At 45.0% G+C, this 16,017-nt stretch overlaps 1 protein-coding gene across 1 annotated transcript in view; it reads left to right on the top strand.

Annotated features, from left to right (window-relative positions):
* The window catches only part of LOC120840857 (putative sodium-dependent multivitamin transporter), a 41,973-nt gene that overhangs the window by 24,691 nt on the left and 1,265 nt on the right, over window positions 1-16,017 (top strand). Inside the window, exons 2-3 of the mRNA XM_042292819.1 lie at window positions 7,208-7,273; window positions 15,220-15,271. Coding sequence (XP_042148753.1) covers window positions 7,208-7,273; window positions 15,220-15,271 — 118 coding nt within the window. The remainder of the gene's footprint in view (window positions 1-7,207; window positions 7,274-15,219; window positions 15,272-16,017) is intronic.

Below are 16,017 nucleotides of genomic sequence, written 5' to 3'. Positions count from 1 at the left end.
AAACTCCGTAGCATTTGCTCGACTTTTAGGTTACAACAGTTTTTAGTTCCGTGAATTAGGAGGTGTCTCTTTTCCGATGCCTTGTGTATTTTCGTAGATACAGTTTTGTTCCGGGGGTCTATGGCGAAACCGAAACCACCGGCTCGTGCATGATGGCAACCGTTCTGATCAGCTGCATGGTCATCTGTGACGCAGAATTCATTCTGCGGTACCGCAAAACGTACGACTGGCCTTGTCGCAAGGCCAGTTCCGATCGATCAGGCAAGATTATACGCTTGTTTTACTGCTTTCCTGCGTAGATATCAAACATCTGTAACAAATATTAAAACACATTCAAAAAGTTGCCGGCCGAAAATCAAGTTCGTCAAGATTAACGCAGGCTCAGCGCAGGTTCAGAACGAGACCCCATTATGAACTGAGAATTACAACCTTGGTAGTTTGCAATGCACGCTTCAGAAGCATAGTAGAAGCTGACTGTAAGCTCGCTCTGAGCAACAACGGACTCCGCCAGTGAATGCTACGTTCGGCACCACGACGCACTTGAGCGAGCGGGGAGTCACTAAACTTCGTGCGTGGTCGCTAAGCACCACTAACTATAACTACGGCCGCTGAAAAATAACATAATAAGTAGAAAGCATTCGCTGGGATGGTTGAAAACGGAGCCGGCAAACACGGCCGAAAAAGTGACACTAGGAACAAGCAATCTGCTTGAGGACGAACATGACATCGGGGCACAAGGTTGCTCGGCGAAGAGCCAACCCACTGAATGTCCACTGAGAAACTGGTGGTAGCATTTTCAACGTCGGTTTTAGAGTGGATCGCGGTTTCCCTTCAGTGTAATATTTTGGTAGGGCTCGTATTAAGTCTCTGGAAATCGATATTAGTCATTTAGCTTGGTTCGACTTTTCACCGGAGTAACTCATTAATTATAGGCATTGTTCAGATAAGATCGTGAATGATGGCAACCGTTCTGATCAGCTACATGGTCATCTGTGACGCAGAATTCATTCTGCGTCACAGTGTGTGTCACACTGTGTGTTACTCCTCAACATGTGTAGGGATCATGATCTTCAAATATTTTACGAAAAACATATTTGAAGATAAAAAATGGTTTGAGTGCGCCAGACCGCAATATTCGACTATTAAAGTTTGTGGTTATGTCCTGTTTGGAAACACCTTCAACGCAAACTATAAATATAAAAAAATCTAAAATATTCTGCACCTAAAATAGATCATAAAACTATTTATTTCAATATGTACGGTATTGTGGAGGTTATATTTTTTTTTTTCGTAAAAAATGCAAAATATATACGTTCGACGTCTCGTCACTAGATTTCTGCGACGTAATTTAAAAAAGTTTAAAAGTTACAACATTACCACTCTTTTCATCCATTATTATTAAAACGATATTTACAACGATTTAAATATGATTGCTTTATCTCAAATATTTGAAATTTCTTGTCGCTCCAAACTTGTCCTAAGATTCCAACTTAAGAAAAAAAAAGTCAAGTAACAATTATTAAAAGAAAACACCCTGAATGTTTTTCTTTTATTCACTTATAGTAACAGTCGTTTACCATACTCTGGTGTTTATTCATAAAAAAATCATGTTGCATCATTTTGCTTCCTTTAAAGTTACAGACCTGCAAAGTGCACCTTCCCCGCCGGCATTTTTGCCCAATGCCACAGACGACATGACTTTTTAATTTCGTGTATATTATGACTAGATATAGTTTTGTGTTGTGTTCGAGTATTGGGCTCAAGTTCAGAAATTCGTACTAAATAAAACATAATGGCGTTGCTATTCCTTTTTATTAATTTAACCAATAAGCCTTTTCTGTCCTTTAAAATTAAAAGCTTAAGAAGCTTTAGCTGAACTATTTTCACAAAAGCGGTACGAAAACAAATGTAATCGATACTACAACACATTGCTCTTACAGAAAGTAGTAGAACAGTAAGTACAGCGGTGCAAATTATATGCGAATATTTATACATATATTCGCGATGAAGTAGAAATGTTTTCGCCCAAGCTTGTTACACAGCTATTCATGTCAGTTGTACGTCCGGCTGACCAAAGTAAACCTGCGACTTCACTGGCAGACTTTCAGTAAGATGCTGATTAAGATTAAAAATATTTGTAATTATTTATAATAGTAAAAAACATAAAACAAAAATATATTGAGTCAAGATATAAAGCGCACTAGTTGCCCGTGTTGGCTAGAGGGCGTCTTGAAAAGTGCATTTTTTGTCCATCTTCAAAACACACTGACGAATTACCTGAAACTAGTTGTCTGCGACCTCTCCGCTCCGCGGTCTGTGTACGTGCGAACTGAAGAGAGACGCTATCGTGATTTGAATTAAGCAAATGAGGCCGATATAGTTGATTTCTTCGAAGTGGCCATCAATCAATTTCTTGTGTTTTCCGAGACGAACATGGAGTCGGTAGATAAGCTTTCGCTTTTTTTTTTTTTCTCTCAAATAAGTCGTTGTTACATGTGTCGACAAGTTCGTCCCTGAGAGGTCAGTTAAAAAAAAAGAAACATAATCTGTGAATGCCGCGAGAAATTTGATATCCAAAGCGAAAGATAAATCGAATAAAATATATTCTATATAAGTTCAGATACTTTGCTTCCTTCTCTCCGACATCAATAACGTGCCCTGGTACGCCATATCCAAATATAATTACTTTAATATCAAAATGTCCAGCTTCCTCAAAAAAAAATCAAAAACTTTTGGGCGCCTTTCACAAAGAGTGTAACAAGTGAAGAGACTATTCATAACGGGCTGACGCTTGTCGATGAGTCGATGAACAGTGCATCGCTACAGAGTTTAATAATCTCTTCTCATCTGTGTACACACTTGATAACTCTGTCTTGCGATCAATTCCGTATAACAGTTACAGAATCAGCGACTTGGTACTCCCTAAAAAAGTTATCTTCGACAGCCTTCTACGGTTAGACATTAGAGAGTCGTGTGGACAGGATGGAATTCCCAACGCTTTCCTTAAAAAGTACGCCGAATGGTGTTCCAAGTTCCTTTGTTTTTTATTCTTGCAATAAAACTTTAGTCGGGGCTAGTTGGTTCATATTGATTAAGAGGTTAAAAGGCGCGAAAAAACAGGACGAAAAAAGACACACGTTTGTGTCGTACGTGTCTTTTTTTTTGTCCTGTTTATTCGCTCTTTTTATCCTTTTAATCGTTATTCTTGCAGTTTGAGAACGGGTCAGGTGCCACAGGATTGGAAAGTAGCCAAAGTAGTAACTATATAAATATATATATATATATATATATATATATATATATATATATATATATATATATATAGGTACTACTTTGGCAACTTTCCAATCCTGTGGCATATATATATATATATATATATATATATAATGAATAAAATGAAAGGAATAAGTGAATATATATATATATATATATATATATATATATATATATATATATATATATTCACTCATTCCCATTATATATGCCGTGCAGCCTGTCCCTATGGGGAGGAGTGGTTCCCTGGATGTCTTGGAAGACCGGCCCTTTCCGACATTTGCAAGCTGAGATGACGTGCCATGTACTGCCGCATGTCGGAAATAGCGCGGGTCTTAAATCAGCAACGGTTGTCGTCTACCAAGTTCAACGAATTCGAAACTGAACAGTACACAGAGCTGGTCAGAAATTGAGTCCGCCGAAACGAGTGGCCGGGATGGTCTACTCGGTTAAGGCGTCGCCCTGGACAGGCGAAGGTTGCGGATTCAATCCCCGCTCCTGGCCCAATTTTTCGCCAGCTCTCTCTCCATTTCCCTTTCCCTAACTTTAATGCAATAAATTCAATAATCACCTTCTCCCCTCTCCGTTCACAATATTACTACGGCTGCACTTGTCAATCTTCACATAGCTTTTTCAAAAATGGACCTGTATCGTTGTTGAGTACATGTACTGAGGTTCTTGAACATTTCGTTTTCAAGCACATCATAACTTTCTAAAATCCCCATCGTTCCTAATAGATGAACAACACGGGTTTCATAGAAGGTGCTCGACTGTGACACCAACTTCTTCACACGGTTCATAATTTTGGTACTGTAATCGGTAATGATGGTAAAGTTGATGTTATTTTCTTAGATTTCGCAAAGACATTCGACAGGGTTTCGCATCGCAAGTTACTACATAAGCTAAAGCCGGTACCAGTTAATAACAACCTCTTGCCATGGTTAGACTCTTACCTTACCAACCGTAAACAGTTCGTGTCTGTGGGCAATGCAGAGTTCAGTGAATTACCTGTGCTATTTGGAGTGTCCCAGGAAGCGGTACTTTGTACATTGCTTTTCTAATTTTTATCAACGATCTGATGGTTGATAAACCATCGATAAAGTGTTTTTTTTTTTTTGTGCAGATGAGTGTATATTGTTTTTCAAAATAGATTGCGTTCCTGACCAAACAAGTTTAAATGATAGCCTTAAAATTATTTCTTTGTGCTGTCAAAAATGGCAAATGGACTTGAACGTTAATAAATGTGTGTAAATGACACTAACGCTGAAGAAGGTACCGCTTTGACTTAAAACGAAAGAAACACACAAGAGGACAAAACAGACGACACAGCTTTCGACTTGCAATTACAGAAGTACCGCTTTTTTTCCCCTATACTGTCAACTCCAATGCGTTGGCAGTGGACCACGACTACAAGTATATGGTGTCACAATTACCTCTAACTTAAGCTGGTCCCTTCACATTGGGTAGGTTGTTGCCAAAGCGTCTAGAAAGCTGTGGTCACTGCGGAAGACTATGATTCACTGCACTCTCAAACGAAGCTAACAGCGAATAAAACTCTAATTCGTCCTTTACTCGAATATGCTGACCGATTATGGGACCCGCATTCATAATCGTATATAAACCAGTTGGAGGGGGTTCAAAGAAAGTCTCTTAGATTCATTTATAATTTATATGGCCAAGAATCACAAGTTTCACCGTTGTACACTGCGTCTGGACTGCCTGAGTTGTCATGTCGAATAGTAAATCGCCTAAAATTTTTACACCACATTATACATGACAGAACTCGTTTGAACTTTGACGCCTATCTCCAGTTTAACTTGAGCCGCGATACCAGACGGAAGCACGAGAAACTAATTCGCAAGTCTCGTTGCAGGAATTCTTTTTTTCGCTCACTGTTTGTGAGTAGAACGAGTTGCCCCGCAGCGTGATGGACATTCTTTCCTTCGTTTCATTCTCTAGTACCATTGACGAACTTTTCTTTATTTGAATCAACTGTACGGACTAGGTAGCTTACGTATTTTACCGTATGTTTATAACTACTCATTTGTTTTGCTGGCCTTTCTTTCTTTCGTCCACTCATACTTTGGCCCTCAAAAGGTGGCCGGCAGTATCTTTGAAATAAATAAATAAATAATTTTTCTGCAATATTTCTCATGGGTGCGACAGAAAATTTGTCAACTCCCAATGTGGCTGCAAATAGGGAATGAACGAACTGGACAAATTTGCCCGATCTTCTTCGGAGAATCGACATCCAGATCTAACACACTGCAAGAATGTATCTCTTTTGCTATGTTATTTTTTGTGTTTACTGAGATAGCTAGCGTAGAATACACCACAGACGCTGTAAGTCGCCGCCATGCCTGAAGACATTCTGTAAAAACGCCATTATACGGGACTGGCAGCCACCTCGTCTGCTTATGAGCGCAGCGCGCGTGCTGTCTTTTCTTACGATCACAAGGCTCCGCGACCACCTGACAGCATGGCAGGAGAGAGAAAGAAGGAAAGATAATCTACCGGTAAATCGCTGAAATGCTCGCATCCCAACAACAAAAATGCCGAGCCAGCTGGTGAAGCAACAAAACATGTTTGTTCATGAAAAACAAAGGCAATATACAAATGCACAATGTAGCCAACCTAATTTGGCATAAAAAAGTCCCACGACACCCTGGAATCGTACCCCAACCAAGCGGATCACGTGAGAAACGATGCGAAGGTACTGAGCCGCAAACCGCCAGACCAAAACCGGAACTAACCAACAACCCTTGTCCGATGTGAGATACGGTCACAATGGCGGCATTCTCTCTTCTGCTTCTCGCGGACGGCGTGCTCTCATAGACGAAAAACAGTTATTCACTTCTAACCTTTTATTTTGGTAATGGTAAGTGTTGAAACTTTGGCATCTTGCTCGAACGGCGGGGCGACGTTTTCATGGATTTTGAGCTCTCCGCAATGCCTAGTTTATTTTTGCGGTGCGAAAAACAGAGTTTGGTGTTCTCGCGGGCACCCTCTACATTCGGTGAACGTTTGAGCCTCCTGTCGTTTTCCAGCGGAAGGTCCGCTTGGGGCCATCCTACACTAGTCCTTGTCCTTTACCGTTGTTTTTATTTCAATATTTGCTAGCCAACATAGCCAATGGCAGAATAAGGGCGGCAGGGAGTGTCTTTTGAACGTAATGATTAAACTTCTTCTTTTGAACGCCCTGCCTTCAGCACGCGCTTCATGGCTTCCGCCATGATTTCACGAAGTGTTGTCGAAAGTGTAAAGATCGCGCTGGAGCAACGCCTCCTATAATAATCAAAGCCTGTGAACAGACTCTTCTACGTCCACATAACGTTTTCCCAGTCAGAGGGCAACAACTCAGCAACTGGGATTGAGCTGGACGCCAAGTGTCATCCAAAGCATTGATTGGACACGACTGTCAACCGAACGCTGAAGCAGCACTTGTGTCCAATCCGTGTCTGCGCTTGATCCCACTCTGGTGACGTACGTCAAAATGACTGGCCTTGATTATTCTAGGTGGTGTTGGCTTGAAGCGGGACAACTGAAACTCCCCCCTGCCTCTCTCACCCCGTCACTGACATGCAGAGAGCAGGTCGTCTGCTTTTTTTTTTCGCAGGAGTTTCGTTGGCGTCAGAACGACGCCGAGCTGTGACTGGCTTTCATTGAAAGGATAGCGGGTAGACCTGAATGCTAGGGGCCTTGAGGGTCTACCAACTCTGTTTTTTTCCTGTTTAATCAGCCAATAAGAGCTCGGCGTTCCGTCCTCATCGCATACCCTGTGCATTAAGCAGACGAACCTCCGCTCCGCATAGCCCACCGGTTGATTTTTATTAACACCCAGAGCGATAATTTGAAATGTACAAAAACTGATTCATCTAGCGAGAGAAAAAAAGTTTATACTAAAAAATTATGTTTTTTTCTTGTGTGTGTGCAGTATCTCCGGATGCGGTACGGTGCGAAAACTGGGCTCACTGCTTGCGGCATTTGCTTCATCTTGATGGTAAGCCACCTCTTGACGAAATGAAGTCGAATTAAAACGTTTCTCTCATCCAGACGGTGGAGAAAGAGTGTCACGATGTACCCGAGGCTCGTGTGGTGTATTAACCTATATGCACTCACTTTTTGTTTTTAATCTGTAAAGCGGTGTAGTTTGGAAAGTCATGTTGGAATCCTCGTGAAGTACTATGCGAAGAGCGAGTTCGTATGCTTCTTTTGCAGGGGTTGTGGTGACGTCAGAACGCCAAGCTCTGATTGGTTCTGAATGAAGGATAGTGGGTAGACCTCAAGGCAGCTTGCTTTGAGGTCTACTCCACTATCCTTCAATAATAGCCAATCAGAGGTAGGTGTCCTTGTGACGTCACCGCAAGTCCTGTGCAAGAAGCAGACGACTTGCTCTCCGCATCGGAAGCGTGCAATGGCGGTACGTGGACCGCTATCAGAGCACGACCATCGCGGGCAGAGTCTCATGAGTAACTGCTTTATTCGGGCAGAACACAGAAGAGGAAAAGAAAGAAGATGTATTGAAGAATAACGCGATAGATCGGACAACACAAAGAAGAAGAGGTGAAAGATAAACACAGTAGGACACAACATTTCTCCCCTCCCCGGAACAAACCTACACCAATAATAAAAAAAAACAATCAAAGCACTCCTCACTGTTACATTACACTCTACATATACATACTCTATCTGCACAATGAATGAGCGTTACCACACAATGCATTCGTTATTCTATTCAAGCTACACTTGGCTAAGGCTACCCATTTTAAGCATTCATACTAAAGATGCACTCTTCCCAAACAAACCAGGTAATTTAAACGTTTAAACTAAAAAAAAATCCGTCTCCAGGTTGGTCACTTCCACCTGAAACACAGAACTGCGAGTTACTAACTCCAGTCTCCAAATCGCTCTGGAGGTCGACGGTTTCGTTTGGATCGGCGAGGAGCATCCCCTTGCAAAGCTTGATCGGATCCACTCCGACCATCTCGGGACGCCACGTCTTCATTCAACAAAGGTTCCTGGCAAACTGGGAAAGGAGGAGGTGTTTGCGGTAGTAACGCCACGCCTTCATTTAACTCAGGTTCCTGGTAAACTGGGAAAGCAGGGGGTGTTGGCGGTCGTAACTGCTGCTGTTGTTGCTGAGCATCCTCCCTGAATGTGGGCGCTTGCCACTTGTGATGAGGATGACGCTTCGTTGAACTGCCCCTCGTAGTACTGCTTGCAGGTGCCTCGTTAAATGATGTTGTCACTGCCTGTGGAAACTTGTTGCCGATACGTTCCTTAGGGGGAGCCGCCACCGTAAGCTTGGAGGCGTTCCAGATGCGTCCATCATGAAGCTTGTAGGTCCATCGACCCACGCGCCTAACAATTTTCATTGGAGGTCCAAAAGCCACTTCTCCCTTCCTCACTTTACCTGGTTTTCTGACACGCACCCATCCGCCGACCAGAAAATTCGGGATTTTCGCCCCTCGCCATAGGTCTCTATATATCGCTTGCTGCTCTCCTGCCCCCTCTGGACTCGACACCGCAGGCGTTGTAACTCCTCCAGTGGATTTTGCAGGAATTGCGATGGTGACAGGCCGACTATGCGTAGCCGGTTGCGTGGTTTACGTTCATTCAGCAGGAGTGCAAGAGACAATCCTGTCGTGGCATGAGGCGTACAGCGATACACGTGCAAGTAATCCAAGACGGCAGAGTGGATCGGTCGCTTCTCCAGGGAAGCACACTGTACGAACGACTTAAAAGTGCGATTAAAGCGTTCAACTTGTCCGTTGGCCTGTGGATAGTACATGGATACAGGATGATGGTTTATACCTCGCGTAGCTAGGAAGTTCTTAAAGTCTACGGAGGTGAACTGGGGTCCGTTATCCGAAACAGTACTTTCGGGGTAGCCTTCCCGAGACAAGATGAGACGCAGGAACACCGTCACTGTGCTTGTCGTGGCGTTTGAACAAAAGTCAACTTCCGGTCATTTTGAAAAAATAGTACACTAGTGTGATCGCGTACCGATACGCTGGCGGTGAAGTTTCAAATGGCCCAACAATGTCGATGCCAAGTTTCGACCATGGTCGCTCAGGGAGAGGCACATATTGGAGATGTGTTGGCGATATCTTCGCACTTTTGTCAGAAGACCCGCAAACGCCACAAGCCTGGACCTCTGTTTTCACCTCCGCATTCATGCGGGGCCACCAGTAGAGCTCTCGGAGTCGGGACGAAGTCCTGCCAATACCAGGGTGGCCCTCGTGCGCTCGGCCATGAGGGTTCGTTATTCCCTCATGCTAGATTGAATAACGAACTGATCGCATGTAACAAAAGACCATCGAGTACAGAAAGTGTTTCCTTGGTGTCGTGAAAGATAGCTTCATCGGGAGCCAACGCCCGCCGTGGTGGCCACTCCGAGGTGACATAGGACATTACGGCGGTTAAATTGGAGTCGTCAGTCGTCTCTTGTTGAGGTTGCTTCTTCGATATGCACTCATCATCCAGAGCGATGAAAGACACAATTTTTTCATCAAACGCTGTTCCTTATTCGTCTTCTGCTACCGGAAGTCTGGAGAGAGCATCGGCTACTTGTACTTGAGAAGCCGGGTAGACCACCGAGTGATACGGAGTGGTCGATGTCCGGTCCCTCTCGTGGCCAAGAGAGCAATGAGAGCCTAATGGTCCGCGTGTAGGGTGAAGTGGCGACCCCACAGGTATCTGTTCTACTTTTGACAGGTCCACAAACACGCAAGCGTTTCTCGCTCGCCCGCAGAATACTTCCTTTCAGTAGCAGTAAGCGTTCGTGACGCAAATGCTACCGGGTGAATTTCCTGTCCGCATCGCTGCTGCAACACTGTGCCAATACCGTAAGCTGAAGCATCCGTAGTCACGATGATAGGCAACGCAGGATCAAACATCTTCAACGTTTGTGCAGAGGACAACAGCACTTTCACCCTCTGGAAACTTCAATCTGCTGCCTGGTCCCAGATGAACGGGATGTCCTTGCGCAAGTACTTTCGCAGCGATTCTACTTCAGAAGCCAAGCACGGGACAAAACGAGAATAATATTCGACCATTCGTAAGAAGAACCGTAGCTGAGTCAGGTAGTTGGAGTCGGTGCCGCACGAAGAGCGTCGACCTTCTTCTGAAGGGGTAAAATCCCCCAGCACTAACTTTGTGCCCCAGGAAACAAATTTCTGTGACGTCAAACACACATTTGTTGTTGAGCTTCAGACATGCTCCGAGATGCGCAAGAGTACTTTTTGCAGGCGCTCTAGGTGCTCCTGTTGGTTTTTATCGAAGGCCCCCACGTCATTGAGATGAAACAGCAATCTCTGGCAGCCCTGCAAGATCTTAGCCATCATCTGCTGGAAGGTTGCTGGTTCTGAAGCTAGTCCGAAGCACGCTCGCTTAAAGCGAAAGAGTCCTTCGTGCGTAACAAACGCTGTTAATCGCGACTTTCTGAATTAAGTGTAATCTGAAGGTATGCTGCAGCAAGATCCAGTTTTGAGAACCTCTGCTCTCCATGCAAGAGCGTTCAGCAGTTCTTCGATGTGAGGAAGCGGGTAGCTGTCGATGACTACCGCTTTGTTAACTTCGCAAAGATCCACACATTCGAATAATGCCATCTCTTTTTTTTTTTTTTTTTTTTTTTTGACCACTACTATTGGCGATATTCACTCGGAGGCGTTGATGCGCTCGATTACCCCAGCTTCCTCAAGACGTTTAATTTCCTCAGAAACTGGTTGTCGAGCAGCTTGGGGAATGCGCCGAAGCCGATGTTTAACTTGAATTACTGAGGAGCGGGTCTTCAGCTTGCAGATGACTCCCTTGACTTTCTGGACTCTGTGTTGTTCGTTTCTTTTACTCGTCCGTTGTTTTTAGCGCTTTTACCCTCAGAAACATGGATCACCAACTAGCCCAAGTGCATACCCTTCTGCAGTGACGTTAGCCGATTCTCGAACTACGCGTCGTGACCACTCAAGGTTTATGACGGTCTGCATTACTACTTCGAACGGAAGAGCTGCATCAAGGACCATTCGTTCTTGAATTTCCGTCGGTGCTACCCCAATCATGAACTGCTTGCGAATGCAATCTTGCATTCGACTTCCAAAATTAGCCTGGACGGCTAACGTCTGTAATGCGGATAGAAAATCGTGAAGAGGCTCGCCTTCCCTTTGCCTACGTAAACGGAACTGTAGGTCCAGCAGCGTCACATTTGTCGGCTGTGTGAATTCGGCTTCCAGTAACTTGATGGTCTCTTTGTAGACATCAGGAGTAGCGCGTACAGCTTGCTCGCCATCTGCTGCTGCTAACGGTGTTAATACCTGATCAACAGCAGGTTCAGGTGTTGGTAGTGAGTCATAAATCTGCTCACCGGCTTCGCCGACGCAGTTCAGCAACATCGCTTGACGCCGTTCTGCAGGATACACTCGGACGCCCGTTGCCAACAAATAATGCTCGAACATTCTGATCCATCGCTCCCATAGGATGACTGGAGGTCCCAACTTAGCAAGAAACTCCGGGGAACCTTACCGCCCGAGGCCATGACGATGCCAAATGGCTTCTCAGCACCCTATGGTGCCATTCGAAATGGTCGCCATCTTGACCTAAATCGTGCGAAGAAGATGGTTCCACCGGGAAAAGCAGAAAACTGTCCAATACAGAGGGTACCGTCGAGGTCAGGTTGTAGTCCTCGCTGAGGCTCAGTCCAGCGCACGAAAAGCTTGTTTTAACCCTCGTCGCCAAATAATGTAGTGTTGGGCAGTTCGTGGACCGCTATTACAGCACGACCATCGCGGGCACAGTCTCGTGAGTAACTGCTTTATTCGGGCAGAACACAGACGAGGAAAAGAAAGGAGATGTGTTGAAGAATAACGCGATAGATCGGACAACGCAAAGAAGAGTAGGTGAAAGATAAACACAGTAGGACACAGCATTTCACCACGGTGCGGCTCCTTCCAGAAGCATTTCATATATACTATGACTGGACTGGCATAGACATTCTGTGTGGCAGCCGACCTTTGTAATCACTGTCAGCTTACCCGAGCAGAGCGCTATATACAAAACGTTCGAGGCCACAGTCGGCGCTAAGTTATTACACAAGACCTGGAAATAGAGAACAGAGATCTTTTTCATACGCTAACAAAGAGCGCCGCGATCAACTCAATGGGTGCCTACGAAGATCAATTCGATAATAAGAGAAACGAAAAAACTTATTGTGCAGATTTTAAAAACTAATTGCACTGGCAAATATCGTCCTGGAGTGATTTCCCTACTGTCGAACACACAAACGCTTCGTAGAAGCATCTTCCAGCACAAATAAACGAAAAACATTCCGGTATGCGTTGCCGTCGTTGTCCCTTACAACTGCGGGACACGCGACGGAACCTGAGCTCCGAGCAACTCCTGCGGGTCGAACGATGAAAAACACACACAGGACAACGCTGGACGTGGTAAGGGATTCGAAATGTGAAGGTAACGGAACCTTTCTTCTGAAGCGAGATCGAAAAACACGGCCGCGTAAAGGCGGGAACGTGGCGCTGCTCGAGGATTAGAAGAGGTCGGAGCGGTCAGCGCCTCACTATGCCACGTAACATGAACCCTGTCAATGGTGGCGCTGCCAACGAGCTGTCAATGCTGAGCGGCGCGCCCGCCTTACATGTGTCGCACACTCCCCCCACTTCGTTTCACTGTAACCTGGCAAACAGCAAACGCTACGGCCCCTTCGAGCAATCCAAGCGTGATGCTTTGCATTGCTTAAAGTCACAACTCAGACTGCGTTTTTTGGTCTAAACATTTGTTTCGGCGTTGTCATTCGCTGAGCTGCCTCCGTAAGTTGCGGTGATTGGCTCTCCGAGTGTTGCGCGTGAAAGCAGACGCATAAACTTTTTTTTAGAGTGTATAGAGGGACGAGGGCGTAACCAAATAGTAACGCCTCCTGGATGAGAAAGCCGAAGTGCTCCAATCTCCTGCGTCACTAAGGAAGGCCACCGCAGGCCACATTCTGGACACTACTGCGGCGTGAGGGTTCGACTAGGTGTCGCGTTCTGACTGACTGGACACGACTCCTAGCCGAGCGCTGACGCCGTAGTCGTGTCCAATGTGTGGCCTACGGTGGCCTTCTTCAGGGACACAGAAAAATTCGGTACTAATGCTTTTTTTATCTACGAGATTTTCTGACAGGTCAAGAGCCCAGGGCAAGGAAAAGGAAGGCCGGGGAGGAGGAATCAGATGGAATACTAGAGAGGCGGAAACGTACCCCTCCTCCAGCATTCCGCCTGCCACGCGGAAAAGTTAATATCATTTCAATAAATGACATGACACTATTGAATCAGCTCGCTTTTGCCATTCGATGGAAAGCACATTAATTTTGTCATGTGGCCGGGATCTAATGCGAGAATTCAGTGACTGCATGCGTTAACATCGCTTACATAATTGTAAGTGACACTTGTCTAGCCGTGTCGGCGTTGATTACGTCTACCGGATTTTTACTGTGATCCGTTTTGCTGTGTTCAATCACTGCGTATCTCACCATTTTTTCGAAATAATTCTGTATAAAAATATGCATTCCCACAGCAATAATTGCGTGACTCAATATTTTCGACTTCAAATAATCGCGCTATTCTGTTGAAGTCTTTTACGCATACCTCCTGCCATTTAATTCATACCATTTATTTAGCGGTGAAAACTTTTTAGCTCGCGTAATAAAATTGTTTTAGCCCCGTTTCTATTTGCAGCTTTTGTTTTAGATGATAAGACGAGGTTATGTGACTTCACATAAGCATAAGCTGTGACGCGTTGCTTCGACGGTCGATCTATGCACGTTGTCTTCGGTTCGGCGCTTCGACGTGCGACCCCCATGACTATCCTTTGCGACGTCACGAAAAGAGCGCTACGGCCTTAGCTTCTAGGAGGTGTTGATCAGGTGGTACTTTACCGGGGGCTCTAATCTGGACACTTAACAAAAAAGTCGAGGAGAAATTTGGCGGCCGTTATCGCTTCGTGCCGCGCTTGAGCTTGGCATAGCCTAACCACAGCGGTCGAATACCTCGCCGACTTTTTCATCAAGTGTCCAGGTCAAAGTCCCGGAAGAATACCTTTTATTTGACTTATCTGCATTATAAGTGGAGTGCCTAGATTACAAAAGATTTTTTTAACTGCTTGATCGGTGTCACGCAATTTATTGGGCTTGTTTCCTGTGCAAGCTCCGAGGAGGTGATGAAAGCGTTGATCGTCTCCAAGCGTCTCTGCCTCTCCACCTGCTTTTTTCCTTGCCACGAGGCAACGTAAATTATGCGCACTTCCGGACACTGCAGCGCTCTGCTCCATGAAACTAGCGCGCTTCGGGCTTTCTCAGAGGAAGGGCGCAAGAGAGCTACAGAAAAACAGATGGGAAAAAAAGCATACCCCTTTGCTGTGCAGCCAATCTCCGCAAACGTTGCACTTAAATTGCAGACGCGCTCCATAGATTTAGTTGCACCCATTCTTAATTTTGGATATCTAACTATACAGCGCGCTATATCTCGGCGAAACTCACTCTTGAGTGCACTCACTCACTTCACTCACCCTCGCGGACCAGGCGTGTCGTGAGGGTGAGTGAGTTTGTAAGCCTCGAAAACTAGGGAGTTTGAGGTTGAGTGAGTGGCATGAGTTCGTCGAAGGGCGTGACTTTGAATTACGACAAATTATGCTCCTTGAATTTGAGAGCCCAATAGGCGGAAGCTCTAAAGAAGAGACACACGGCCTATAGAAAGGCAAGGGTAAAAAGAGTGCATTAAAACCATTCATCTTGGCGTCCGAGTCGCAGTGCGTGCAAACTTATCGGTACCGCATAGATGAAAGATAAATATTACGTTAATCTTTAGGGGAACTTTGTATCATTCGCTGTTTTTGAAAACTTTGCGAAACGTATTTTACTCCGTTAATAATACAATTGTTTTTGTTGTTGTTTTTAACTCGCAGCAAAGCGGTGGGGCTGTGGCAATCTTCGCTGCCTCGATAACTTTAACAACAAGTAAGTCACCTTTGAGAGTATGAATTCGTATCTTACCAACAATCATCCCTACCCACTAAAACGATGAGAAATGTATCCTACTCTTCACTTCCCGATTTTTTTCCTTCCTCCCGAGAGACTAGGAATACCAGTAACCGATGTTCGCGAGAAAAGAGTACCGTGTTTTTTGGCCCGCATTAATCAACTAAGCATCGCAGATATCTCAAACTCCGCAAGAATGATACGCGAGCCTTAGTGACAGAATGCAGTAGTCGGGGAGAATGACGTTGCCTGGAACAAAAGATAAAATAGGAAAACGAAATATTTTCACGAGCCTGAGCTCAGTGCCAACGTTACTAGTAACGTTGAGCCGACGTTCACCTAAGCTCAATATTGTAAAAACAAGAAATTACATTGTGGACGCATCTGGTAGGTTTATCAATAAAAACCACTTTGAAGCAACAACCAAGGTTTTGTTCTCTTAGGGGCAAAGCTCCTTAAAGTCCAGCCTTGTCCGACGTCCGTGCTCACATCGATTGCCATCCCATCTGCCTTCTTAAAAAAAGAAAAAAATGTTTGCGCAGTCGACAGGATTCAAACCTGTGCGGGGAGACCCCAATGGACTTCTAGTCCATCGCCTTAGCCAGTCGGCCACGACTGCGGGACGCGTAGGGGGTTCTGAGATGTGGTAGTAACTCAAAAGCTGCGGGTGTCATAGATGAAACGTTGCATGTAGCCGCTCAACGTCTATATAGGATAGGGCGCTG

Source organism: Ixodes scapularis, unplaced genomic scaffold (assembly GCF_016920785.2).
Source record: "Ixodes scapularis isolate PalLabHiFi unplaced genomic scaffold, ASM1692078v2 PGA_scaffold3__209_contigs__length_174095766, whole genome shotgun sequence".
Lineage (NCBI taxonomy): Eukaryota > Metazoa > Arthropoda > Arachnida > Ixodida > Ixodidae > Ixodes > Ixodes scapularis.
This window is presented reverse-complemented; position numbering and strand designations above follow the sequence as displayed.